General features: G+C 41.1%; 3 protein-coding genes and 1 long non-coding RNA gene across 5 annotated transcripts; 2 read left to right on the top strand and 2 right to left on the bottom strand.

Annotated features, from left to right (window-relative positions):
- Nucleotides 1-973: 973 nt before the first annotated feature.
- On the top strand, nt 974-6,071 carry LOC139304759 (zinc finger protein ZFP2). The gene is made up of 7 exons (XM_070928619.1): nt 974-1,078; nt 1,974-2,176; nt 2,284-2,376; nt 2,552-2,647; nt 2,737-2,847; nt 3,241-3,364; nt 4,514-6,071. Exons 1-7 carry the CDS (start codon nt 1,039-1,041, stop codon nt 5,995-5,997), a joined length of 2,151 nt encoding a protein of 716 aa, XP_070784720.1. The 5' UTR covers nt 974-1,038; the 3' UTR covers nt 5,998-6,071.
- Nucleotides 6,072-8,195: 2,124 nt separating this feature from the next.
- Nucleotides 8,196-12,571, top strand: LOC139304914 (FMR1-interacting protein NUFIP2). The gene is made up of 4 exons (XM_070928822.1): nt 8,196-8,285; nt 10,615-11,412; nt 11,520-11,552; nt 11,692-12,571. The coding sequence occupies exons 1-4, from the start codon at nt 8,270-8,272 to the stop codon at nt 11,739-11,741; spliced, it is 897 nt and encodes a 298-aa protein (XP_070784923.1). The 5' UTR covers nt 8,196-8,269; the 3' UTR covers nt 11,742-12,571.
- A 24-nt stretch (nt 12,572-12,595) lies between these two features.
- osgep (O-sialoglycoprotein endopeptidase) lies at nt 12,596-25,940 on the bottom strand. Of its 2 annotated transcripts, none has more exons than XM_070928820.1 (12): nt 25,843-25,940; nt 24,167-24,286; nt 23,943-24,062; nt 16,114-16,289; nt 15,798-15,893; nt 15,656-15,705; nt 15,497-15,575; nt 15,238-15,303; nt 14,657-14,747; nt 13,914-13,989; nt 13,256-13,354; nt 12,596-12,946 (listed from the first exon to the last, which is right to left on the bottom strand). In XM_070928820.1, the coding sequence occupies exons 2-12, from the start codon at nt 24,279-24,281 to the stop codon at nt 12,907-12,909; spliced, it is 1,008 nt and encodes a 335-aa protein (XP_070784921.1). In that variant the 5' UTR covers nt 24,282-24,286; nt 25,843-25,940; the 3' UTR covers nt 12,596-12,906. The 2 variants fall into 2 exon arrangements, with proteins under 2 accessions (XP_070784921.1, XP_070784922.1); XM_070928821.1 differs by having other exon boundaries at nt 25,860-25,939.
- LOC139304913 (uncharacterized) lies at nt 21,694-23,230 on the bottom strand. The gene is made up of 2 exons (XR_011599188.1): nt 23,117-23,230; nt 21,694-22,090 (listed from the first exon to the last, which is right to left on the bottom strand). It is a non-coding gene; the product is annotated as an uncharacterized lncRNA (long non-coding RNA).
- Nucleotides 25,941-25,977: the final 37 nt, after the last annotated feature.

The raw sequence follows: 25,977 nt of genomic DNA, 5'->3' as shown, positions 1-25,977 counted from the left end.
GTGATTGTCACCTGTACCTTTACTTAGTTTCTGAGCATTTCTGCCACTTTTTTTTTGCTGGGGTTTAACCTTTGTTCTAAATGTGATTGCTTTTATTAAAGGTTTGTCCCCTGGAACCTGAAGACGTGGACTGCTGGTCCTGCTCTACTGACAGGAATGCTAACCCAGCTTTGACTGAATTTAACGGCACGTTATTGGATATCAAATCCTAAATTTTCACAGCTTGGACCCTGGAACTATAAGTTTTGAACATGTGGCACCCTGCTTTGATATTAGAGATTTGAACCACAGAGCTCCTTCCCTCTGTGACCTGCTGCCAGTCACTGTGTGCTGTCTTTCGGCACAGATGGATTCACACAGCTGCTGTGGGGAAGAGATACATTTCAAGTATTTTCCATTGAAAAGTGGCAATGGCCATATGATGATCCAGTGTAGGTGGGGGGGGGGGGTTACTTGCACACGATGAAGAAGAATGTGATGCTGTAGAGGATGATTCCAGCACACTAAAATCTTTGCACATGGAAAATATTGCAAATAAAGTGTTTTGCCTACCTGCTAAATGGTGACTAGTTGTTCTTGTTGAGCACACACATTTCTAATCTCTATTATTATTTAACACCTCACCATGTTCAATATCAGTCTTAAATTGATTATGCATTCTTTGCTACATTGCCTTGGAGTTATTGCTGCTGTCAAATGTGTCATGACCGAAAGTGAGTTTATAACTTGGCAGTTTATATTTTATACTACATTTTATAAATAAAATGTCTTTCCTTTTTTACTGTCACCAACCAACTCTGAGTATTCTTTGCTTTCTGCATATTATCAGATGGTGCTACTTCCTGAGAAGTACTTAATGTATAGCTACAATTTATTCTTGAGCACATACTGTCGTGCTGAGTATAAAACACTTTTATTTTGAAAACAAGTCACTACACGTGTTTCCGCTTTGCAAGGAGCTAGCTAACAACAAACGGTTTGCAAGCTTGTGCTAGTTTGTCAAGTGACTTGTAAATGTGACTTTACATTGTGTTTATCATGGAAACGACTGGCGGTTCCTGTCAAGTGGAAAACACAGGTCCGTTTGAACAATTTCGTCGCAGCTAACCACCCTAGCATCGCTCTCTTGCAGAGTGTCGCTAGCTCGTAGCCCCAGCTAACAGCAGTTATTGAAGCTAGCGTTAACTTATGTCGGGTAAACAGCAAGACATGGAATGAAGGCAACATTTCCTGTGTGTAAGAACTTCAGCATTGGTACATGAAAGGTTTAAATTGACTTGTGATTCCGACAAGCTATAAACCAGTCTCTTAGCCACATTTCCCACTGTTTGGCTAGGTGGCTAACTAAGCTTAATCATGATGAAAGAAGTTGTGGAGCCAGACAGATCCTTTTTTTTTGTTGCTTTGTATTTGGCTCATGGTGTGTGAGATGAAATTCTAGGCGCAGTACATTATATATGACCTGTATATTGTCGATACAATAAGACATAGTGTTAGAAAAATACACACAAAATTCATGAAATGAAAGCGGGTTGCAGCTGTGCTAGCCTCAGCTTTTCATTATAACACCAGCTAACAAGTTGACGATGCTGTTTGTTGCGTGGTTTTTACTGTAGTACAGTTTATGGACACCCCGCCCTCCTTGCCCCCTCCCCTCAAACGCAATGCCAAAACTTAAAGTCACCGTCCTGGCTCCAGTAAATGGACTGTGTGGAGGTGTGTTGGGATCACTCCAGCAAAACATCTGATACAGGAGGCTCCCCAGTGACCGATTAATGACCTACTTTTAGCCCTTAACCCATTTCATATTTATGACAGATTTAAATTTAAATGTTCAACCCAAATAGTAACACCAGAGCCTGTGACTTACAGTCAGCTTCTACCACATGTGTGCTTGCTCCACGTCAGAGGAGGGGGTGAGATTAGGTGGTTACATTGGCATGTAGTGAGAAGACGCTTGTCTGTGTGCGCAGATGTCTTCCTGCCGTTGTCCTCTCTAAGGCTGCTGATACCTCCTCTGCGGCTGCTTTCGGCAGCGATGTGGCAAGCGGCTCAGCGGAGGGAGGTCCTCGATTATGAGAAACTGGATGAGTTTGTGACCCTGGTGACGGCGACGGTGCCAGACCTGCTCAGTCCAAGGCAACGAGGCAAGCTGCTTCTTCGACTGAGGGCCAAAGTGAGTCAGTGGGTTTTCCCTTGAGATCAAGTTGCGGTCGTGTCGTACTCCGCGGACACAGTTAATTACTTGCTGAAGGGACACTTTTTCTACATCTTCCTCTTCAGATGATTCTTGAGTTGTGCAGAAAGGAGGAAACCGCCAACACTTTGTGTGTACAGCCTCACCTAGAGCGAATCCGCCCTCCAGGATACACAGGAGTAAGTGAGAGCAGCACGCTTTACAATTGCCTTATCACTACAATTCAGAAACAAACCAGGTGACAACATGTTGACCTTTCTGTGGCCTGCCCCTTGAGCTCACTGGTCCGGTGGTGCATTGATGTGCTTATGTTGTTTTGGAGATTGTCCCAGTAGCAATGCTTGTGCCTTTCAGAGTGGAGATGCAGAGGTGGATGCAGAGGAGGCCATTTTTGTGGAGCTCATCCAAACACTGCTGAAAGACCCCGCAGAGAGGGAGCATTTTTACCAGGCAAGGCAGCTTTTTGAGCACCTGACTGTGACCACAGTGTGTCCCGTCACAGTTGGACCTTTGAGTAACTGTTACCTTTGTACTTTTAGGAAGTTTTCCCAACAGAGTATGGTCTCAGCTACGACACAGACATGCAGCTCCTTGTGTGGGAGTTTCTTTCTAAACTGGAGAAACTCCTGCCAGTACCGGACCTCAGTCAGGTAGGAACATGTGGTGTGTATTTGGTGGACTAGGACATAAAACAGTGCAACTAAAACGGTTAAAGTTCAAAGCTCATGTTGTCCCACCCAACCTGTCTATTTCTGATTTTAAGTACGAAAAGAAGGTTATAATGTAAACACGTCATGTGACTTTTGAGTGCCGTGTTTAGCAAATAGGATTTTATCGAGGAGTTCATTTGCAAAAACAGATAAACGCCTTCTTAAAATGAATAAACCAACACCAGTTTGACTGATATTCCCTGGAGTGCACACAAAAAAAAACATGACTCAGGAAAATAAATAAAAGCAGAGACATCTGTTTTTGCCTATTTAATTTGAAGTTATAAGAACCTCCTCATTCTTGCTGACAGGTTTGCTTTTGTCCATGAGCAGACTGTTTCCTGGCTGACCTCTGCCCCCTCTGTGCTGAGGGACTGCTTGCAAGCGCTCTCCAGTCCTGACGACCTGAGGTCTCTCCTGCAACACCACAAGTGCCTCGAGCACCTTGGGACACAAGGTAAACCCGGTGCGCCGCTCGCACCTCGCGCACCTTCCTCTCGTCCACTTTAATCCAGGCCCGCTGTATCATAGAAGTCAATGTGTCGTGATCACACCAAAGCGGTGGGCTGTAAATGAATGAATGAATGCATGATTTTCTCATGCACAAGGAATTCCAAAAGAATTTGTACAAATAGACCGATATATAAACCATTTATTGGGTACATATGAAGTTGTAGAAGGCACATGAGCATATTTTGTAATATTATACAAACATTGTTTCAAGGTTTTTGTCCCCCCACTTAGATTAATGTCAGTTGATCTGCCTGTAAGGCCACTGTCTTTTTTTATATGTTTAGCTATGATAAAGGTGCAAGACTGTCAAAAAGGTATAGGGCCGTCAAGAGAAAGAGTCAAAGACTTTAAAGGTGTTTTTCTTGCTCTAAACATTCTTGGGAAGGTTTGTCCAGTTCAGTGATTGAAGCTACAATATTAACAACATGTAAGCTGTTGCACCGATAAAAGTAAGAGCGTTAACTCAACTTTGACATGTTTTCTTTTCTAATTTTCTTACTGAACTGGCTCTTGTGTTTATTTTCGAACTCACCTGTCCTCCAGCAGTGTTGCCACAGTAGAGCCTATAAAACATCTGCTCTGTCCTCTTTCATGTGGACAGACTCGCTGCGGGGTGGGCTCAATATTTACAGACAGGACAGTTTCACAGTGGGCTTTAAGTCAGACGCTCAGAACGCGTCTCCACCAAACTGCTGTGAGGATGGCCCCCGTGGCCTCTGAGGATTCTCATCAGGATCAAATATATTTGATATTTGCCAGTTGTGACAGTTCAGCAGTGTCTGTCACCCGAGTGGTACTGAGCTTTATCTTCTGCTGCTTTTTATTGAACGAGTAACTGCAGTCAAATAAGAACTGTTTCATGTAAATAACATCCTGGAAATAATTCAAAAACACACTTTATTGTCTCTGTGTTGGCCCTCTGTCCACAGACACACATTTTTGAATTTTTTTGACTTTTTGAAAACGTTCCCAAGAGACCGTGAACACTGAGCTTCAGGAAAACAGAAAGAGCTGAATTGAAAGCAATTAAATTGGCAGATGATTGAGCAAGAGGACGCTGGACAGAGATTTAACAGTTCTGTGTTTTGCATAGGCACCACTGTGGAGATGTCCACCCAGGTCTTTGCCTGCTCCGAGTGTCCATTCTTCCACATGCAGGAGTCCTACCTGCTGCAGCACATCGAGCACAGCCACCCCGAGCAGTACAGCAAACTCCAGAGGGCTGCAGAGACCGCCGAGCCCCCCAAGAAGAAGGTCCAGCGTCCTGAGTTCCCAAAGCCCTTCCCCATCCACAACAGGCCCGACCCTCACGTGTGCCAGGAGTGCGGCAAGAGTTTCACGCGTGCCTCGGACGTGACCCGCCACCAGCGGACACACACGGGGGAGCGCCCGTACGCCTGCGAGGAATGCAAGAAGAGCTTCAAGAACTCTTGGGATCTGACCAGACATCAGCGCATTCACACTGGAGAGCGACCCTTCCTCTGCTCCCAGTGTGGCAAGCGGTTCACGCAGATGGGGCTGCTCAAGCTGCATTTTGAACGCACCGCCTGCGGCCAGACGTGCAACCCTCCCCTCGACTTGACGACGGAGGTCGTGGTAGCAGAGGAGGCGTCGGAGAAGGGGGGCGGTCAGTACAAGTGCCAGAAATGCGGCGAGAGCTTCAGCAGCATCCTGGAGAGGCTGAGGCACCGGCAGAGGCACGTGGTGAGGCGTCAGTACAAATGCTCCCTGTGCGAGAAGATATACAGCCGAGCGTCGGACCTCAAGAGACACCAGATGAAGCACACGGGGGAGCGGCCATTCGCCTGTGAGTGCGGGAAAAGCTTCACGCACGTGTGGCTCCTGAATAAGCACCGGCAGATCCACACCAGGGAGCGTCCGCACCCCTGCACCGAGTGTGGAAAGAGCTTCACGCAGCTCCAGATCCTCAACAGGCACCTGCTGACTCACAGCGGCCAGCGGCCTTTCCAGTGCTCCTACTGCGAGAAGAGCTTCACCCAGCTGGCCAGCCTCACACGCCACGAGAGAATCCACACAGGCGAGAGGCCGTACCTCTGCACCACCTGCGAGAAGACGTTCCTCACACATGGCGAGCTGGTGAGGCATCAGCGCAGCCACAGCAACTTCAGGCCGTTCAGTTGTCCGCAGTGTCCCAAGAGCTTTAAAACCAAGCGAGCCCAGAGCGAACACCTCAACACACACACAGGAGAGCGCCCGTTTTCGTGCGCCCGCTGCGGGAAGAGGTTTGCCAAGTCGACCTCGCTCGTCCGGCACAACCTGACTCACACGGGGGAACGGCCACACCAGTGCTCCCAGTGCGGGAAGACATTTCTCACCTCCGGTGAGCTCCTCCTCCACAAACGGATCCACACAGGGGAAAAACCGTATCCCTGCTCCTACTGTGAGAGACGGTTCAGGTGCTCCTCCGACCTCAACATGCACATCCGGACACACACCGGGGAGAAGCCACACAGCTGTCTGTTCTGTAAGAAGAGTTTCTCCACATCTACGAGGCTGAAGAGACACGCACGCACACACATGGAGAAGGGTTTAGTCGTGGAGTCATTGAGTCCTTGAGCTGGCAGGAGCTAATGATGTATGTATTAGAACACGATGGTTTGACATTCAAAATAAAAACAGTCTCTAATCAGTTTAATAGTTTTATGTTTGATTGTGGTGATACTCTTTATGGAAAAGTATAGTTCTGTCTGGTTTTGTGAATATAGGAATGTGAACGTTTGTGCTGACAAATATGAGTCAAACAGACAGATACACTAGATTACATTTATTAGCAGGTGCTTTTGTTTAAAGGGACTTACAGTAAGTGTATTCAGCCTCCATAGGATTATTAAGTATTCTAAACAAAAAAGAAGGGCATGTTCAGTGCTACAGTGCAAGTGCTTAGAGGGTCTTTTAAAAGGCATGTCTACTATTGCAAGTAGGTGTCTTGTGGAAAATGTTAATTGCAATAATAATCTATCTACCCATTTTCTACAACCAGAGTAACCGAGTGCTCTAAGTTACAGGATCCTAACCTTTTTGGCTGTGACCCTTTAAAATGAAGAGGAAATTATTCAGTAATTCACAGGGAAATGCAAAAATCTTAAAAAATAAAAAAAGAGCGTAGCTTTGTGTGCGTTCCTTTCCTTCTAATCGTCTCGGACACCTCAGTTTATTAAAGGAATACTCCACTGAAAATCGTATCTGTGCTTCAGGTGTTTTCTTTTTAAACAATAGGGGGAGAAGACTGAGATGGTAGATAACATTTAGGGCCATAGTAAGGACATTTCAAAAGGTAAATGATCAAAGAGAGGAGGTGGAGAGTCTGGAGGACAGTGGCAAGAGAGGAGAGTGTGGGAAGAGTGATAAAGCCAAGCAAAGTCAAAGAGCAGGACAGAGCAGAGGGGACAGGACAATTGGAGCTCCAGAGAGAAACGGGACCAGAAAAGAGGCCAAACCGTCCACAGGGGAACCAAAGAAAGATTGAAAGATTCATGGACGGGATGAGAGCAGACGAGCCGAGGCAGAAAGTGAAGTCTCTGGTTTAGAGAGGAAAAGAAAAATATGAACGAGGTAAAGGAAAGCAAAATACAAATGATCAGAAACAAAGCTATCAAGAGGTGGGAGAACAAAATGCAAAAGACTAAGAGTGAAGAGGGGTCGCAAAGATCCGTGACAAAGGGAGAGAAGGCCAAAGACTTCAAAGACAGTACCACTGATCAACCTGTGGCTTTGGAGGAGGACTGCTCAAACATCCGAGGTGAGTGTTCCTTACGTTACTTGTTTATTGTGATTGTTGATAGCTTGATCACAGGTTTATATGTTAACTGATTAAAGGTGACGGGATGTTACATCGAAGAAAACAATGAAAGCAATGAGATGCAAGAGACGTGTGTGATCCACTCAAGACTGATCAAATATGAAAGGTGGTTACAACACTGCTTCAGAGCACATTGTGTACATCCATGATGACTGCTCTGAATATTGTCTATCATCACATTAGACCATCTAAGGACTGCTGGTGGGGTCAGTCATATAAACACAGGTTGTTAGAGTTAAGACAGCACACTGAAGAAGGCTTAAGGTTGACATGTTTGCACTATCATGCTAATGAAAATGTCTTTTAGACTCTGAACCAGTTTTGTTCGTGTGGGACATTTCTACTACTGCTGCACTAAGCAGTTTGGCTGACCGTAATTTCCAACATATTTATATTTTAGAGGTCAAAGATGGTCTCAAAAAAACGATATTTGTTTAAATAGTAAGCTAAGTTTTTTTTTTTTTACTTACATTGCATATGTCAATACATTGTTAAAAGTCCCACCAGTGATATTCTTAGTTTACTTCCCCAAACAATTAACAATTATTTGCTTGCATTTGCTCTTGCATATTTTATCTAAGTCACTTAATGTGGCATCTATGTGACAGAACAATAACAACATCTGATGTGCAGTATATGACATCTGCATAAGCCTTTTTCATAGCTTTCCAAAATCTTGATAGTTGTTGTTTTACAGAGCAACACAACAATATGTGGCTGTATTTATAGTGTTAACATTTTCTAAACCAATATAGACTTTTTATAATTCACCTGCCTTTAAAAAAACAAGCCCTATCATCCAGATAGATCACTGTTACCACGTGGTTATCATAGTACGGGTTGAATATTAAAATTCGCTCTAAGTTTCCCGCCGGACTGCTTATCTGCAGGGACTTCCGGTCCCACCCACATTCTCGTGTCGCTTCCGGGTGGCCACACAAGACTCATCCAGCGAGCCGCTGTTACCTTAACGCTGTAAACAAAAGTTACTAAACGGTTTAGCCTCAACGACACATTGAACTAAAAGACATGCATATCAAAACGGGTAAGTTTATACAACTTTCTGACATATCTGACCGAATTTCCCCACTTTCAGGTGTGTTATTTTGTTCTCTTGCCGACGGTGTTAGCAACAGTGCTAGCGGTATCGACAGCAGCCTGCTCGCCGCTTTGAATGGGGGTTACGAAACTTTGACTTCGGCTAACATGCTAGCTAGCTGTTAATTTCACAATGTGGTAAAACAATGCCATTCCATCGACGACAGCTGTTGTTTTTGAGACGTTGAACTAGACTGGCCATGCTGTAACGGTAGATAAATAAAACCGTCGAGTTAAAGTCACCGCACCATGACGCTGCTAGTTAAAGTTTGCTAACGCCGGCGTTGGCTGGTAGCTTTGTGCTGTCTTGGTGGCTGCCAGAACCCCGTTCAGGAATAATAGCATGTTGTTATATCGGAAGAGACTATAGTAATGCAGCCAAGTTGCCCTTTTAGCCAGAGACAGTGGAGTCTATACCGCTACAATCAGCTAGTTTTCGAAATTTCTGTCACGGTGTTGGAGACGGGCTCCTTGGGTTGGTAAACTACCTCATTTTTTTAAAATGTGGCGCTTAGGAGCGGGCACGCTACTCAGGCCGGTGTATTCACTTCTCATCGTATGGAGTGTTGTAGCTCTACAAAGCCCCTGGTAGGGGGAAAGTATTTTCAGTTGACGTGCCTTTTTTTAAAAACTACGAACAGTAATGTTATTTCGGCCTGTCCCGTGCCATTTGGACGGAAATCGAGTCAATTAGAACTAAAATAAGTTAACCTCCCCCGCCAATACCTGGTTAATCATTCAGCAATAATTTTTCACGGTGAGCCATCAAGTGACTGAATGACACAAAGACTGTTGTGTAATTGCTACAAGACTAGTAATGATATATGCTGACAGGTGTTGAAAGCTGTAGCCTGCAAGGCTTAATGAGTTATTCCAGTAATACTGCATAGTATACAATTTACGGTTTCTCTTAATTATTGATGAATCTGATTTTCTTTTTTGACCGTTTGGTCTATAACGTGAAATTTCCAAGTGGCTTAGTTTTAGTTTTCATGTTGCTTATTTTGCACAATCAACGTTTCAAAAACCCAAATGTGTACATTTTACAGTGACACAAACAAGGGAAAAGAGGCAAGCTGTCACATTTGAGAAGCTAGGACCCAAGAATGTTTGGTAATTTTATACATGAGTTCAGCGACTAATGGGAGGGATAGATAGAGAAAAATGGTTGGCGATGAATTGTCTGAAGACTGACTGACGGCTCAACTTAATGTTTGAGAGTTGCAAATACGCACTTGTCAGACAGTTTGTCATGTTTCTATCAGCAGAACATAGTCCATATGAGATGTTTCGCTGCTCCAGGTCGTAACTACAGGCAACTGCTCTGTCTAAACTGGCATGGTGAAGTCACATGAAAATGTGTCATCCACTGCCGATGTTTGTTTATATGAAACAGCCAAGGGCAAAGATCCTTTATGAACCAATGCCAATCCAGGAATCTTGTGCCGTGAAACACCTGTGTGGACGCACAGTGTGCTCATCACCATGTTGCCAAGGAACGAACACAATAATGCTATTAAATAAGAGCAGGACAGTGATTTCTTTCTTCTTCTTCTTTTTTTAAATTTAATTAAAAAAATGTTTTTACAGTTGAAGAGGGTTTCTTCAGGTTTAGTCCAGATGTTCATGTTCTCCGGGTTGTGATTGGTTCACATGGTAGACCAGGGTTTCCCACAGGTTGAGAATTTGTGGTGGTGGGTGGCACGGCGTGACAGCAGGGTTCATCAATAAACTACTCAAACAATGGTTTATGAATAACTCAGATACGTAACCTTAGTTAGCTGTTATGTTGGCTAACCAACTTATCGATGCACCATTTTGTGTTCAGTTTTTAGGCATCCATCTAGAGATGTAACGGTACACAAAAGTCACGGTTTGATATGTACCTCGGTTTTGGGATCATAGTTCTGTACATTTTCAGTACAGCAGGGAAAACCAAAAAAGTGCAGGAAAAATGTCATTTATTTTGAAAAATGCAACCATTGAACAGTGGCTCATTGTTCTTACTGTAATGGCAATGCACTCAAATACTGGCATATTGTCAATAAAAAACCAACACAACCTGACCTGTTGATAATTCCTGAACAGCTGTGAAGATTTTATTTACCTGGCCGAGTCTTAATCTATCTGGGAGGGCCACCCAAGTAGAGCCTGTATGGGAAATACTGTAGACTTATCACCAAGAGCTGGAACTTGCTTCTGGTATGCATGATATATAAATATGAGTGTATTCAAGCAGCAGACATTTCACCAACATGTCAACGCCTCTCTTTCAGGTACATGGGAAGCCAGCAACACTGTGTGCGAGTCAGATACCCTGTGTGACCCAGCAGTCCTCGTTTCAGCCACCAACTCCGAGCCACACATTCGCAACCGACGTCTGTCTCCTGGTTCAGGCAACTGTGGAGGCGGCGGGGGCGGAGGCTGCATCTCTGGAGGCGACCAACAGCCCCGTCAGCTTTCACCCGAGGGCGACCTGATCGGCCCCGGACACACACACACCTTTAGCTTCCGCCGAGAAAAGGAGCGCAAGGGCCAGCAGCACAAAGGCCGCAGCCTCCGCAGGGAAAGTCAGAAGGGGGTCGGCCGAGTAAGTGAGCGGCCGCAAAAGGTTAACCAAAAGGAGAGGTGGGTGGAGGACAGTCTGTCGCTGCTAAAGCCCCCGCCCGCCTTCCCGGTGCAGGACAGCCCCGCCAAGCTGCAGCCCGCTGTCAGCTACGCCTCCAAGGTGAAGGCAGGAGCAGCAAGCGGAGCGCTGGAGGAAGACCGCCCCGCCATCGGTGTGCTGCTACAGAACCAGTGGGGCCTCAGCTTCATCAGCGAGGCGAGGCCGGTCACAGAGGGCCCCAGCACTCGCCCCGCAGCCAACGCCCTCCCCCCTCAGCCCACAGACGCTGAACAGTCGGCGGACCTACAGCTCGAGGCAGTTCTCGCAGTCCAGCTTCACGAAGAAGCGCCTATTCCAGTCCCTACCTTCGCTGCCCCCATCACACGCCCGGAGGTGGACGAGAGCAACGGGAAACTGCTGCTTAGTTGTCGCCATCTAGTGGAGGCCTTGAACTATCACAGTAGAGGTGAGAGTGATGAGGAACCTTGAAGACAGTGTCCTGCCAGCTTTTCTTTTTACTTAAATTGTCTTTCACTGTATTACCTCTAACGGTTACTTTTTTTCCCTCCTCAGAATGGAATGCTATCTGTAACAAACAGAAAAAAGGTAAGCTGACCAGAAAAAAACCACAGGCAAGACAGAGAAAATGACCTCTGACCCAGTGGTGTTTGAACTGTTGTTGGCTTGTATTATTACGCATCTACGTTTTTGACACAGTTTTGTTCTTTTTCTGTTTTTTCTGCAGTTCCAAAAAAGGTTGTGTGGTACAAGAACACCCAGGAGCACCCAGCCTAGCAGTGTGAGAAACCCAAAGCATATAGATATAAACAACACACACACCTACATGCACATTAAACCACGTAAAGATGGACACATTTTTGAGTCCCGTTCTCACACACACGCTGCACTCAGGATGATGTCTTCACGCAAAGCCACACTGAGACACTTTGGACTAACTCCTTTGAGATCTTACAGCAATGGACTTTTTTAATGCCTTACAGAAAGCCTGCCTTAATTAATCAGACCTGTTTTCATCGCCTCTCATTACCATTTTTAGCTTGTATGTGTAGAGCTGGTCTTTTTTTTTTTTTTAAACAATCTGAGGAGCTGTAATTTAATTTCCCCCATTTGAAAGCTGCAGTTTTATCAAACGTTTTTTTTGTGTCCTCTGTAAAGCGAGCGGTCAATCAAGCACTTTGTTAAAAAAAATCAGTTATGACCAATCCCTGTGTGCAAGAAACCCTCACCAGAGTGATTTACCCCCCCCTCTCCCCTTCTCGATTTACAAACAGAAGAATGTCTGTCTTGTACCTGCTTGAGTTTTATCGTTAATGTGCGCAGAGGACTTGTGTATCCGTGTCTTCAGTTTACAGAGGGGTGTAGTCAAAGGCACAGTACAGTTCACCCTTTACCCCCGTCAGATCTTAATGCTGTGTTCCTTTTTTCTTTGTTTTTATTTTGGTTCCCTAATCGGATGAATGCTACTCATGAATCCACAAAGGGATCTCACGTGTTCAGTATGTTGATTTTTGAAAAGAAAATTTATTGAATAAAAAAAATGTACACTGGAGTAAGAGGAGGAATGTAAGTGAACAGTATTGCTTAATAAAATTGAATAAACTTGACGAGTTCCATCTAAGTCTTTTTTTTTTATTTTATTTAAAGGTCAATTACAAGTGTATGATAACTGAAACTAATGTTGACAGAAAGCTGGGGGTTCTAATCTCCAAACTCTCATTGTAATTCTGGTTTTCAATCACTTTTTTTTCCCTCCACCACCTCTTCTGACCAGAACAAACTGTGTAGGAGAGTCTAAATACCTCTCACTGCAGCCACCAAAGTGTGATGCAGGTGAGCAGGGAAAGACTGCAGTTCTCAAAGTGTCCCTTCAGAGGCCAGGATACCACCTCTCGTAACAGGCCTGCTGTGACAACATATGTAGCACCAAGATGTTGCTCAGTCAGTGTCTCCACGTCACCTCCACCTCATCTGTTCTGTACCTACAACAGGAGAAATGTTTGTGGTCAACATGGACAGATGACTGTATTCTGGGAGTATTTAGATCCAGGACTGACAACTTTTACTTGATACAGAAATATTGTTTACCCTGGATGACTAAGAGTAACAGTAAAATCTTAACTGGGGGATCTGGAGAGCACCTTGAATCCTATTTTGGGGACCAACATGTTACATCATTAAATCCCAAGCAACCAGTTTGAATTCCCGGCGTTGCCATCTTTTCCCACAAGGAGACGGATGCAGACAAATGAGAAGAGCAGGAAGTAAAGAGACGGTAACGTGAAGTCTACCTTTGTGTGATCCACGAGTCTTGCAGCTCCGTCACCTGACCCGACCTGAACATCTCCCAGCCGGCTTGAGCGATCATTGCTCCATTGTCTATGCAGAATCTGTGGCACAAAGTGAACACTGTTATCAGGACCTGGAGCTGGAGCACAATGTTGATCCTGGTCGACTGTTTGAGGGTATGTGATGGAAAGAAAAGACGATAGTTTGCTCTGTTCACATATTCATACAAGGGTTTGATATGGACATTCTTCAACTGAGGCTTCTCGTTCAAGGCACGTTGCCCCGAGTGCCAGCACTTTTTTTTTAAAGGACCATACTGGTGTTTCTGCATGTTCAGCCCATTAACTACCAATCACCTACACTAAATCACCGCTAAACATTTTACAAAGCATGCTGTTATATTTTCACTGTACTCAAAACTCCATTATCATCCAACTATACCTTAACTTAGGTTTAACTTTGTCCCGTTACATTTTAGCATGATTAGCTCTTAAATTACTCTCATCAGACTGGAAACGCCTCTAAAACAGCATTTACAAATTCTGTTGGAGGATGGGGTGGGTGTTGAGTCTGTGTTCCAAAACAGGGTTATATGAATCTGAGGCAGACTCCAATGTAGTTTGAATGTAAATGAAAGTGATCGTGGGCCGACTGGTTTACCGTTCATCTGTGGCAAACAGCTTGGCTCCTCTCTCCTTACACATCACCCCCATCATCTCCTGCAGACGCAGGTTACCTGCAGAGGAAACAACAGGTCACATTCTCTACAGGATGGATACAGGGAGGGGTCAGATCTTCTGATGATAATATATAATAATCAATGAAAGTGAGGCTTTAATTGGGACTAGATCACTTCGTTTAAGGTAAAGCAAAACTCTACATTAAATTCCTGAAATATTATTTAATATTACTACCTGGTATATCCATATATAATAAAACACTTCCAAGGATGGGAAGAATCTTTTGTGCTGTTGCTACTCCGCTAACATGCCAGCATCTCTGCACAGTTTTGCAATATTTGTGTTCTTGTGGGAAATCATTTTTTTGATTGTGATCTTTTACAGAATAAAAATGGGTAACCTGTTCCTTTAAATGAAACAACAGCCTTTAGACTCACACTGAGATTTCAATGCATTTCACAACTTAAGAAATAGTGTACAATACAATAGTGTAGTGAAATAGTGTACACAATATGACTCCTCTATTGTACATTTGTCCCTTTTTTGACTGAAGAACTTGCAAAATGGCAGCTCCAGAAAAAAAACCTCACTATCACCTCAGGACATTTGCTGTTGATATTTTAAGTTACTGTGATATTGTAACTTTTAGCACTGTAGCTAGTAGAAATATCTGTGGACATTTGGGGCACGAAAGGAACTCACAAACTGTTCTGTTGTACTTACAGCCAACACCCCCGACGATGAGGACCTCTTGGGAGCCGCAGTGAGCCATGGCCCTCTCTGTGATCTCCACCAGCATGGAGAACACGGTCTCCTGCAGGGAAGGGGCCATTAGGGCCGGACAATACAGACAAAATTTTGCATCATGATTACACTTTCAACGATTATTTGATTAAGTGATTAATCTGTCATTTTTCAAGCACAAATGCCAAAAATACGCTGGTTCAAGCTTCCTCAATTGTGAGGATTTGATCCTTATCTTTGTAAAACTGAATTTCTTTGGGTTCTGGACTGTTGGTCAGCCAAAACAAGACATTTGAAGATGTCACCTCACGCTGAAAATAGCTGTTACTTGCAGCTCTAATCATTTTAGGCCAAATATCTCCAGACAAGCCAACTTTAACTTTAAGTTGTTTACGTTGTGCTCCTCTGGAGTTTGAATGAGGCTTTAAAATAGCCATGGACACTATTTATGACCTCAACAGCAATCAAAGCCTTTAAACTCATAAATAGCTCCTATAAATGTTATTTTGTAGGCAGCACTACACTACAACAGACTGACTGATAGTGTTGGTTGTTGGTACCTGCAGGGAGAAACACAGGTCCTCTGCTGCACACTGACCAGAGCTCAGAAACTTATGAGAAGCTTCCTATGGAAGAAAAAAGAATCGTAAGGATCATGAGAAAGAATGGTGAACTAGTGGACTGTATGTATGCATGCATGCATCAGTTTCAGTATTAGCCCAATTAATATCTGCACCTTGTCAAAAGATAACAGAAGATGAAATCAATATTTAGGTGATATTGTAGATAAACAGTTCCGTGGACGAGCAAACCACTCACCTCGATGTACGATAAAATCCCAGAAAATGAGACGTCCATTCCTTTTACTGTGTATGGCAGCTCCACGTACTGACTCCCTCTAACAGCACAGACGAGAAGCAACGTTAAGCTGTGTCAGAAATATTAGCAGTGTGCCAACAAAACGTTGCTCTCACTCACTTTTTGGCCATCTGCTCTATGTTGTAGCCTGGACTGGGGTCATTGGAAATCTGAGTGGGGAAACAGTTCCACACAAAGTATTATGACACACATGTATCACGTACAGTAAAAGGCAAATAATGAGGACCGTGATGGCACACACCTTTATAACTCTCGCGAACCTGTCCAAACAGTTACCAACTGCGATGTCGATGGTCTCTCCAAATATTCTGTACCGCCGCTCCGAGTACGCAATAACCTGCACGGGAAGACATGGACAAAAGTCAAATTACATTTATACCCGATGAACTTATAGCTAAGTGTACGTTACAGCTCTGCCAACACTTTTATTGACAGCTGACTATCGGGAAGCTCTGTGCCAAAGAAAAACAAAGAACAACCAAACCCCCCCAAACACTAAGATTCATGCAGACTTGTAGTTTTTCCTGGGGGAATGAGGCATATGTTCAGAAACCAACCTGCGTGTTCCCTCCGCTGACATAAAGCACGGTGGGGTTGTTGGCTTTTGTGATGAGTCGGCCCATCTCGATGTGTCCGATGCAGTGGTTGACACCGAGGAGCGGCTTAGCCCACAGCTGTGCGACTGTGCGAGCCACCAGAGCCACCGTCACCAAGGGGGCGCCCATACCAGGACCTGGAAGACAGGAAGAACAAAAACAAGAAAGAGTTTACCATGTTGAAGTGATAAAATACATACATACAAAAAGGAAGTCTTGCAGCCTTGGAACATACACACATACATGCATTCATACGTACCATCATACATACATAGCTTTTACTGGTCGGTCACCATCATATCTTAGTGCTCATACTACCCTACTACCCCACTAAAGCACTACGCTCCCAGAATGCAGGGTTGCTTGTGGTTCCATCTTTACACATCCATGTCCCACCAATGCATGTTGCTAACTTTGTATCTTCCCCGGATTTTCCTTGTGCTTTCTCATCTCACAGGTTTCCTGTGGGTCGTGGTCCTGGTACGCCTGGCTGTTGCCGACATGGGCCCGCTTGACTCTCATCGCTACAATTATTATTATTAGTCATAGTTCCGTTATAAGTAAAGCCGTTATTGCTATTATCAGTTATTATTACAGCTGTAACTACTATTAGTGGTGATATTTCCATTATTATTATAGTTGTTATGGCTATTACAGGTGCTGCTATACATTTCAGTCTGTGTATCTGTCTGTCAGTGTCAGTGTCAGTGTCTCTCTCTCTCTCTCTCTCTCTCTCCAACCCAACCGGTCAAAGCAGATGACCGCCCACTCATATGTACTTATGTTATGTACTTATGATGTTATGTATGTATGATGTTTTGTATGTATTTATATATGTTATATATGTATGATGTTATGTATGTATATATGTATGATGATATGTATGTTTGTATGTATGTATGATGTTATGTATGTATATATGTATGTATGATGTTATGTATGTATGATATGCATGTTTGCGATGAGCGCAGGTTCTGGTCGAAGTTTCAGACATTTTGCCTTGTCACTGTTGCCATAGTGCTTGCTCATGATGGTAACGTTTGGGTCTCTGTAATAATATTATAAAGAGTACGGTCTAGGCCGGCTCCATATGTAAAGTGTCATGAGATGACTTTTGTTGTGATTTGGCACAATATAAATAAAGTTGAACTGAATACATACAAACCACCATACATACATACATACATACATACATCGATACATACCATCATACATACTTACATACATACATATACATACAAAACATCATACATAGATACATATATCATCATACATGCATGAACACATACATAACATAAATAGCATCATATATAAATACAAACATACATAAACTCATACATACATACCATCATACATGCATACGTATCATCATACAAACATACATACCATCATATCGACATACCATCATACATTCATACTAAAACACATACATTCATACATACCATCATATATACATATCATCATCTGTATCTACTTCACCTGTTCATATACTACCTCACTATTTATTCTTAAATGTTTGCAAGTGCAATAGATATATAGTCATACACTTCAGTGCAACACATACATACATATACATTGTTATTGTATTTTTTTTTTTTTTACCTCATTGTTCACTTAAATACTGTAAATGTGTATTTTTTTAATTTTCTATTTCTTGTTTTTATATTTGTACAAACTTTTAGTTCTAAATTATGCTACTTTACTCTTGAATGGGAGCACCGGTACTGTACAATTTCCCCCCGGGGATCAATAAAGTATTTCTGATTCTGATTCTGATCATACATATATTAACATACATAACATCGTACATACATACATACCATGATACATACATACATACATACACATACATATCCTATACACATACCGTCATACATAAACACATAAATAACATCATACATACCAACATACATACATAAACACATACATAGCATCATACATACAAATGTACCATCATACCGGCATACCAACATACATAGCATCATACATACAAAAACACATACAAATATACATATCATACATACATACATACACACATAGAGAACATGTGTTTGCATAGTCATACATACATACCACCATGTACACATACCATCATACATACATACATACATACATACATACAAAAACACATACAAATATACATATCATCATACATATCATACATACATACATACAAACATACATATATAACATCAATAAATACATACAAAACATCATACGTACAAAAACATATACAAACATACATATCATCATACATACATCAAAAATACAACCATACATACCATCATACATACACACATACATAAGCACATACATACCATCACACATACATATGTACCATCATACATACAAATATACATACATAAACACATACATATCATACATACATACATACATACAATAATACTTACATACATATATACCACCATGTACACAAACCATCATACATACATACAGACCATCATACCGGAATACCATCATACATGCATACATACCATCATACATACATATGTACCATAATACATGCATACATACATACATACAATCTTACATACATACCATCATACATACTTACAAACACATACATATCATATACACATACCATCATACATACATATGTACCATAATACATGCATACATACATACATACAATCTTACATACATACCATCATACATACATACTTACAAACACATACATATCATATACACATAGCATCATACATACATGCATACAAAAACACATACATAACATCATACATAAATATTATATATACATACATACATACCATTATGCATGTATACATACCACCATATATACATAGCATCATACATACATACTAAACACACACACACACACACACACACACATAACATCATACATACCATCATATATACAAACATACATACCATCATACATACAGACCATCATACCAACATACATAGCATCATACTATCATACATATCTTCATACATATATTAACACATACATAACATCATACATATATACATACCATCAAACATGCATACATACATACCATCATACATACAAAGAATCATACTTACATGTATAACAACATACATAAATAGCATCATATATACATACATACCATCATACATGCATACATACATCATACATACATACCATCATACATACCATCATGTACATACATTATTACAGACATATCATACATTTATACATACATACAAAAACCACATACATAACATCATACATACATAAACACTTGCATAACATCAGACATACATACATACATACATGCATACAAAAACACATACATAAACTCATACAAACAAATATGTATCATCATACATACAATCATATATACATAACATCATACGTGAATACCATCAAACATGGATACATACATACATACAATCATACTTACATGCATACAATCATACTTATATGCATAAGATCATACATAAATAGCATCAATATACATACATGCCATCATACATACATACAAAAACACATAAATAACATCATACATGCATACATATCATACATAAACACATGCATACCATCGTAAATACATACAGACAAAAACACATACATAACACCATACATGCAAATATACATATCATCACCATCATACATACACACATACATCATACATACAAATGTACCATTATACATTTATACCATACATACAATCATACTCACATACCATCATACACACATACATACTTCATACATATATCATATAAAAACATACAAAACATCATACATACAAAAACACATACATAACATCACACGTGTACATACATACATATCATACATAACATCATACATACATATCATATACACATGCCATCATACATACACACACACACATACATACATACATAACATCAAACATAGACATACATGTCAGCATACATACATAAACACATACACACCATCATATACACATACCATACATACATACAGACAGACCATCATAACGGCATACCAACATACATACCATCATACATGCATACATAGTTACAAATACATACCATCATACACATATAACAAATATAAAAACATACAAAAGATCATACATACATGAACACATACATACCATCATACATACAGTACATACATACATACAAAAACACATACATAACATCATACACACCGTCATACATACACACAAAATCACACACACACACAACATCATACATACATAACATCATACATTCATACATACACACCATCATACACACACACACACACACACATAACATCATACATACAAACATATCATCACACATAAATGTCATTATACATACATATCATCATACACACATACGTACTATCAAATATACATACAGACCAACATACATTCATACATACCATCATACAATCATACCATCATACACACATACATGTATGAACAGGAGCCAGAGCCCTCAGCTATCAAGCTCCTCTCCTGTGGAATCAGCTCCCAGTTTGGGTCCGGGAGGCAGACACACTCTCTATTTTTAAGAGTACGCTTAAAACGTTGCTTTTTGAGAACGCTTATAGTTAAGGCTGGCTCAGGCCTCTTAAAAGGACGTTTTTCCTTGCCACTGTCGCCAAAGTACTTGCTCATGGTGGGAACTGTCGGGTCTCTGTAATAACATTATAAAGAGTCAGTCTAGACCTGCTCTATTTGTAAAGTGTCATGAGATGTGACTTGGCGCTATTTAAATAATTTGAATTGAATACATACCATTATACCTAAACACATACATATATACAATCATACATAAACTCATACCTGCATACAATCATACATACATACTGCCATACATACTGTACATACATAAATGAATTTGGTCTTGGAAAATACATACATACAAACATACAGGTGGATTTGGAGGCGCAGCGTTTTTTTAGCTGAGACACGTTGGTTGCTATGATACCCAATATACGCGGAAGTAGGTTATGTATTGCACGTAGACAATTTGGCAGATAGTTTGTGTTTTTAACAAGCACTGAACATAAAATGTCAGCACGAGGTCGAGTACTTTCTTTGGCCCTTGCTCTGCGTGAAGGGAAGGCTGAAGCACATAGGGAGAGGACAGACCCGCTGGTCTATGCGGGTTCATGAGATTTTGTGTGCGAGGAAACATCTCGACGAGTACCATCATTTGGTTCAAGAACTGAAGTTAGACGGAGCCCGGTTCAAGGAGTACTTTCATATGAAAAGGACACAGTTTGAAGTGTTGCTCCGGAGAATTGGACCATCCATTTCAAGGAGAGAAATTACCGCGAGGCCATCAGCTCTCCATTTGTCTGGCAGTAGTCATGGTATAACTTAGTTAAATTTCAGTTACATAATTTATGTATATGCATATTCTTTTCCCTAGGTATTTGTGATACAAAATGTTTTACACAACTGAACACATTCATCATTTAATGTAATTAAAAAGCCCAAAACCTTTTAAAATCAGCATATTTCCTGTAGCAGTGCTTCTTACACTAACAAGCTAAACAATGTAACACATGAAACAGTCTGAATCAAAAGAGGAAAATAAATTACTGGGAAGGAAGAATCATTTCAAACATTTTAATTATCAAGTACAAATTCATAAATAACAAAACAAGATGTCAACAGGAATTAAAAATAAAGCTATTACTGCTAAATTCTGCATCATGTAAAATCTGTTTAAATTTTAAATTAACCTCGGTGCAGGGAGGAAGGCGCCTCAAAGCCCAAGCTAAACTCAAAAGAAAATGCTCCTCATCGTCTGGCTGATTAGTGATGGCATTCAGGACACAGTGCTGATACTCAGACACATCTGGCTCAACCCTTATCTTTGGAGCCAAAGTACGGCGAGCAGGTCTTTCAAATGTGCCAAGTAGTGGCACATCAGGGGAGTCAGGAGATCTGGGCTGTGTGGTACTGGCCTGGGTCAGGGACTCTGATGAAAGTGTGCTCTTATCTGTTGTCTGTGGGGGACAAATCAGAGAAATTTAAATAATAAATAATGTATACTAATAAAGGTATACTGCTACTACTACTGCTATTACTACCAATACGAATAATCATTCCTTCCTTTGACAGAAATAACATGTGAATCCTTACCCTATTTTTAACACAGACTTAAAACAGGTATAAGCACTTTTATGTTGAAATGCACCTGTAGTATGCTACACTACCTCCACTGGTGTTACTAGGGACTCAAGGAGAGCCTCTACACTGACATCCTCATAGCCAGACCTATTCTGCCTGAAATTGGTAAAGGTGTCCCTGTCCTGGATGTATGGCTCCAGGAAGCTGAGGATGGACATGTACTTCCACCTCCGACTTACTCTTGCTGCCCCTGAACCTGACTTCCTACTCTCTTACTCCTCATTTTTTGTCTCCTGTAGTTGTCCCTCAGGTATTTCCACTTTCTGCGAAATTTTTCGACTGAAATTTGTAAGGGCAGAAAGATTATGGACAAGCAAGCAAGCATTAGGTTACCTTATGTTTATTTTTCTATGTCTATAGCCAACGGATTAATGTTACACCAGCACTAGTCTGTTTAGAGAAACATTTTTTCAGATTTCCTAGTGTGTTATATAGTATAGTTATATATACACTACTCACAAAAAGTTAGGGATATTCAGCTTTCACATGAAGTCGATTCACATTGAGCAGAAATGAGGAATGATATGAAGAAATTACCATTGCATGCTTCTACTTAAATGCCCTACTTTCATGATATAATATCACTGTAGCATGAACATTTTACATTTTCCATAAATTTCACCCGAAAGTCGAATATCCCTATCTTTTTGTGAGTAGTGTATATATATATATATTCAAAATCAGAGGGACTTTATTTGCATGAGAAACAGACGTTTACATTGCCAAAGCAAGTGTGAAATAAAACGTACAGAACAATTAGCTACGTTGGTAAGCCTGACTTTAGCAGTTAACTAACGTTACTTTTGACTTTTTTCCACATCATCTGTCTGACTGCTGCTTACCTGATTGACCAATGGCGAACAAAACGTTCCTCCAAGCATTATTCTTCAAATTATTATTGTGGTAGTCCGGGAACGTCATCTGGTAAAGACATGGGTACTCAGACACTAGCAGTATTAACTCCTGCTCCATTGTTGTTGTTATTGTTCGGCACAAATACAGGACGCTACAGTTGGTCTTTGTGGCATTTGTCCCGCCCCTCCTCCACTGTGATTGGACGGCTGGATAAAAAGTAACAGTGACGAATCCAGCGTTTCATCCAAAGTGGAACATTTTTCAACTCTCGGCGACGACTAAAAAACGCCCAACGGTCAGTGCTCAGTGCAGAAAAGACGCGCCTCGTCACGCTCCACGCACGCAGAGCATTAATACGCGGCGCTCCCATTGGAAACACTTCAAAAAGTACGCTGGCCTCCGAAAAAAATGCTTTGGTGGACACTAAGTGCAGTCTTTGAACATATACATACATTCTTTGAACATACATACATAAGTGCAGTCTTGGAACATACACACATACATACATACATAAATAAATGAGGTCTTGGAACATGCATACACAGTCTTGGAACATACATACATAAATATATACATACACACATACATAAATGTGGTCTTGGAACATACATACATACATATATATATATATATATATATATATATATTATTTCACCAGCTAATGTGCTCCATGATTAAAAAAAAAAGATCTGGATCCTGATGTATCAAAACATTGAGCCCTAATCCTGGTAAATGTACTATGTAATCCTTCTTCTGACAAACATCTGGCACGATCAAATCTCCTACGACAAAGTAAATCTGAACTTATGTTACCTTTGGTGTATGCCACACAGTCGATGTCAGCAGGCTTCAGACCTGCCTGCTGCAGTGCCTCTCTCAGGACAGTCAGTATGACAGCACGGTGGTGCCTGGCGGTGTCACTCGGCATGAACCCTGACGGGTAAAATAACATGTTGTCAACTTCATATGCGAGATTGTTAGACTTATCATATCACCAGTGAAGATGACATTAGTGCTTTAGCAGAAACAAGACTTGCCTTGACCCGCTGGGGTAATGTAGGTCCGTCTAGGGTTGGAAAGCACTTCACCATCCCTGATGATTCCTATGCCGATCTTATTGGCACTGCCCTCAAATCCAATTACTACAGTCATGGCAGCTAAAAGACATTATTTAGGACAGAGAAAAGAAATGGGCAGTGAAGACTAATGCATTCTGTATTTACATGGAAGCCAAAAAGCTTACTGTTATGGCAGTACAGTAGTAGCAAGTTTTTGCCAAGATCAAAAATCAAAACAGTTTAGGCATGATAAAAAAGAATTAAATACTCATGGTCAAAATTAAGTCACAATTTTAACATACCAAGTCAAACTTCTGAGAAACTGAAGGGGTACTGCACCAACAACACATTAAATGGGGTCTAATATTATCAATTGCCAGCTCCACTGGTCTAGTCAACACAGGTGGCAGCAATGTGACAAAAAAGGAGCAGTCAGCAGCAAAACGGCACTGTACGGCTAACTAACATTACATCCGAGTTAGTCATAAACCTTTGATTGACTAGTTTATTAACGAACCCGCCCATCACAACACCGCGAAACCACAAAACGTCTTTGGATCTGCTCTAAAATAAACTATTACGTGTAATCACGCTGCCATTATCAGGAAATTACAGTTTCAACTTAACACTTTGTTTGATACGTGAAACGGAATCGAGGATGTTTTCATACTCTGGTTTGCTTTTTCTTTTGCTTTGCAAGCTTTTTTGACTCAAGAACTTGTCCTTTGTGTGTTGTTTCTTTATAGTTTTTTCAATTTGTGGACTAAATTCTCCTCATGCAGGTCATTCTTTGACAAAAGGGGACAAGTTGAACAAAAAATGAACAGCATCCCAGCTACAATAATAATACTAATTATAATAATACTAATTATTATTAATAATAAAAGTATCCTCCATAATATTAACCTCACTGCTTCAGTAATGTGTCTGAAAATTCAGGAAAAAATCGAGTTGATTGAATGATTGGCTGTGATAGATTTAGTAATCATATTATTTGTGGTAAGGAGAGGCTTAGCTCAAAGGTCCGCATATACTAGTTTTCAGAGCTTTCAACCGCATTTCACGGTATTCATCCAGCAAATGGAACTAGCTCAGGTTTCATCACATTAAATGTGGACTTTGAAAGACGGGTCCCTTAATTCTGTATCAGAGCAATATTAAATCAAAATGTATTTATTTATTTTAGTTTATTTGTCACGTTTTCATATACAGGTCAGATCATAGCAAAAGGTAATCCTGCAAGTTCATTCATTTTACGCATTAAAAACCGAGATTATTTCCTTAAATAAAGTATTTAATCATTTTAATGTCATAACTCCTCATCAGTTTTTTTTCCTGGCAGAAATGGGCTTCCGTAGCAGCGCTAGACTTACAGTCTAATCCCCCAAGGAAGCGCTTTATGAACTATGAAATTCAAAACAGGACAATTCGACATGAAGGGAGATATTACATTACCCTATACAATAACCCTCCCGATACATACACAACCTAAACAATGCCAGGTTATATGTAACACACATACATACTGTTCATATATAGTAAACGCAAAATACAGCGTCCTTTTTAGCTGCTATGCTAGCAGAGACGGCATACTGTCTTCGTAAAACTGGCTTATATTAACGCTGCATTGAATAACAAAATAGGTATAACGTTACCTATCTGTTCCACTTACATTCGGTAATTCACATGAGTCCAAATTCGTGCCAGTTAAACTTTAAAGCTAATAATTTTACTGCCTCGGTTAACTTCTGCAACTCCACTAGTTATTCCATTTGAAACCCGGAGGTCCC

The sequence above is a fragment of the Enoplosus armatus genome, chromosome 22 (genome assembly GCF_043641665.1).
Source record: "Enoplosus armatus isolate fEnoArm2 chromosome 22, fEnoArm2.hap1, whole genome shotgun sequence".
NCBI classification, from domain to species: domain Eukaryota; kingdom Metazoa; phylum Chordata; class Actinopteri; order Centrarchiformes; family Enoplosidae; genus Enoplosus; species Enoplosus armatus.
Note: the sequence above shows the minus strand (reverse complement) of the source record. Positions and strands in the feature narration are given on the sequence as shown.

What these genes read in the sequence shown, in the direction of transcription:
- LOC139304759 (XM_070928619.1), top strand. Translation starts at nt 1,039, where the DNA reads ATGGAAACGACTGGCGGTTCCTGTCAAGTGGAAAACACAG. An exon ending in AGAGGGAGCATTTTTACCAG is followed by an intron (nt 2,648 to 2,736) that starts GCAAGGCAGCTT and finishes TTGTACTTTTAG; the next exon opens with GAAGTTTTCCCAACAGAGTA. An exon ending in CAGTACCGGACCTCAGTCAG is followed by an intron (nt 2,848 to 3,240) that starts GTAGGAACATGT and finishes GTCCATGAGCAG; the next exon opens with ACTGTTTCCTGGCTGACCTC.
- LOC139304914 (XM_070928822.1), top strand. An exon ending in CTTGAACTATCACAGTAGAG is followed by an intron (nt 11,413 to 11,519) that starts GTGAGAGTGATG and finishes TTCCCTCCTCAG; the next exon opens with AATGGAATGCTATCTGTAAC. An exon ending in CTGTAACAAACAGAAAAAAG is followed by an intron (nt 11,553 to 11,691) that starts GTAAGCTGACCA and finishes TTTTTTCTGCAG; the next exon opens with TTCCAAAAAAGGTTGTGTGG.
- osgep (XM_070928820.1), bottom strand. Translation starts at nt 24,281, where the DNA reads ATGACTGTAGTAATTGGATTTGAGGGCAGTGCCAATAAGATCGGCATA. An exon ending in TCAGCGGAGGGAACACGCAG is followed by an intron (nt 15,894 to 16,113) that starts GTTGGTTTCTGA and finishes CTTCCCGTGCAG; the next exon opens with GTTATTGCGTACTCGGAGCG. An exon ending in GGATTTTATCGTACATCGAG is followed by an intron (nt 15,304 to 15,496) that starts GTGAGTGGTTTG and finishes TTTCTTCCATAG; the next exon opens with GAAGCTTCTCATAAGTTTCT.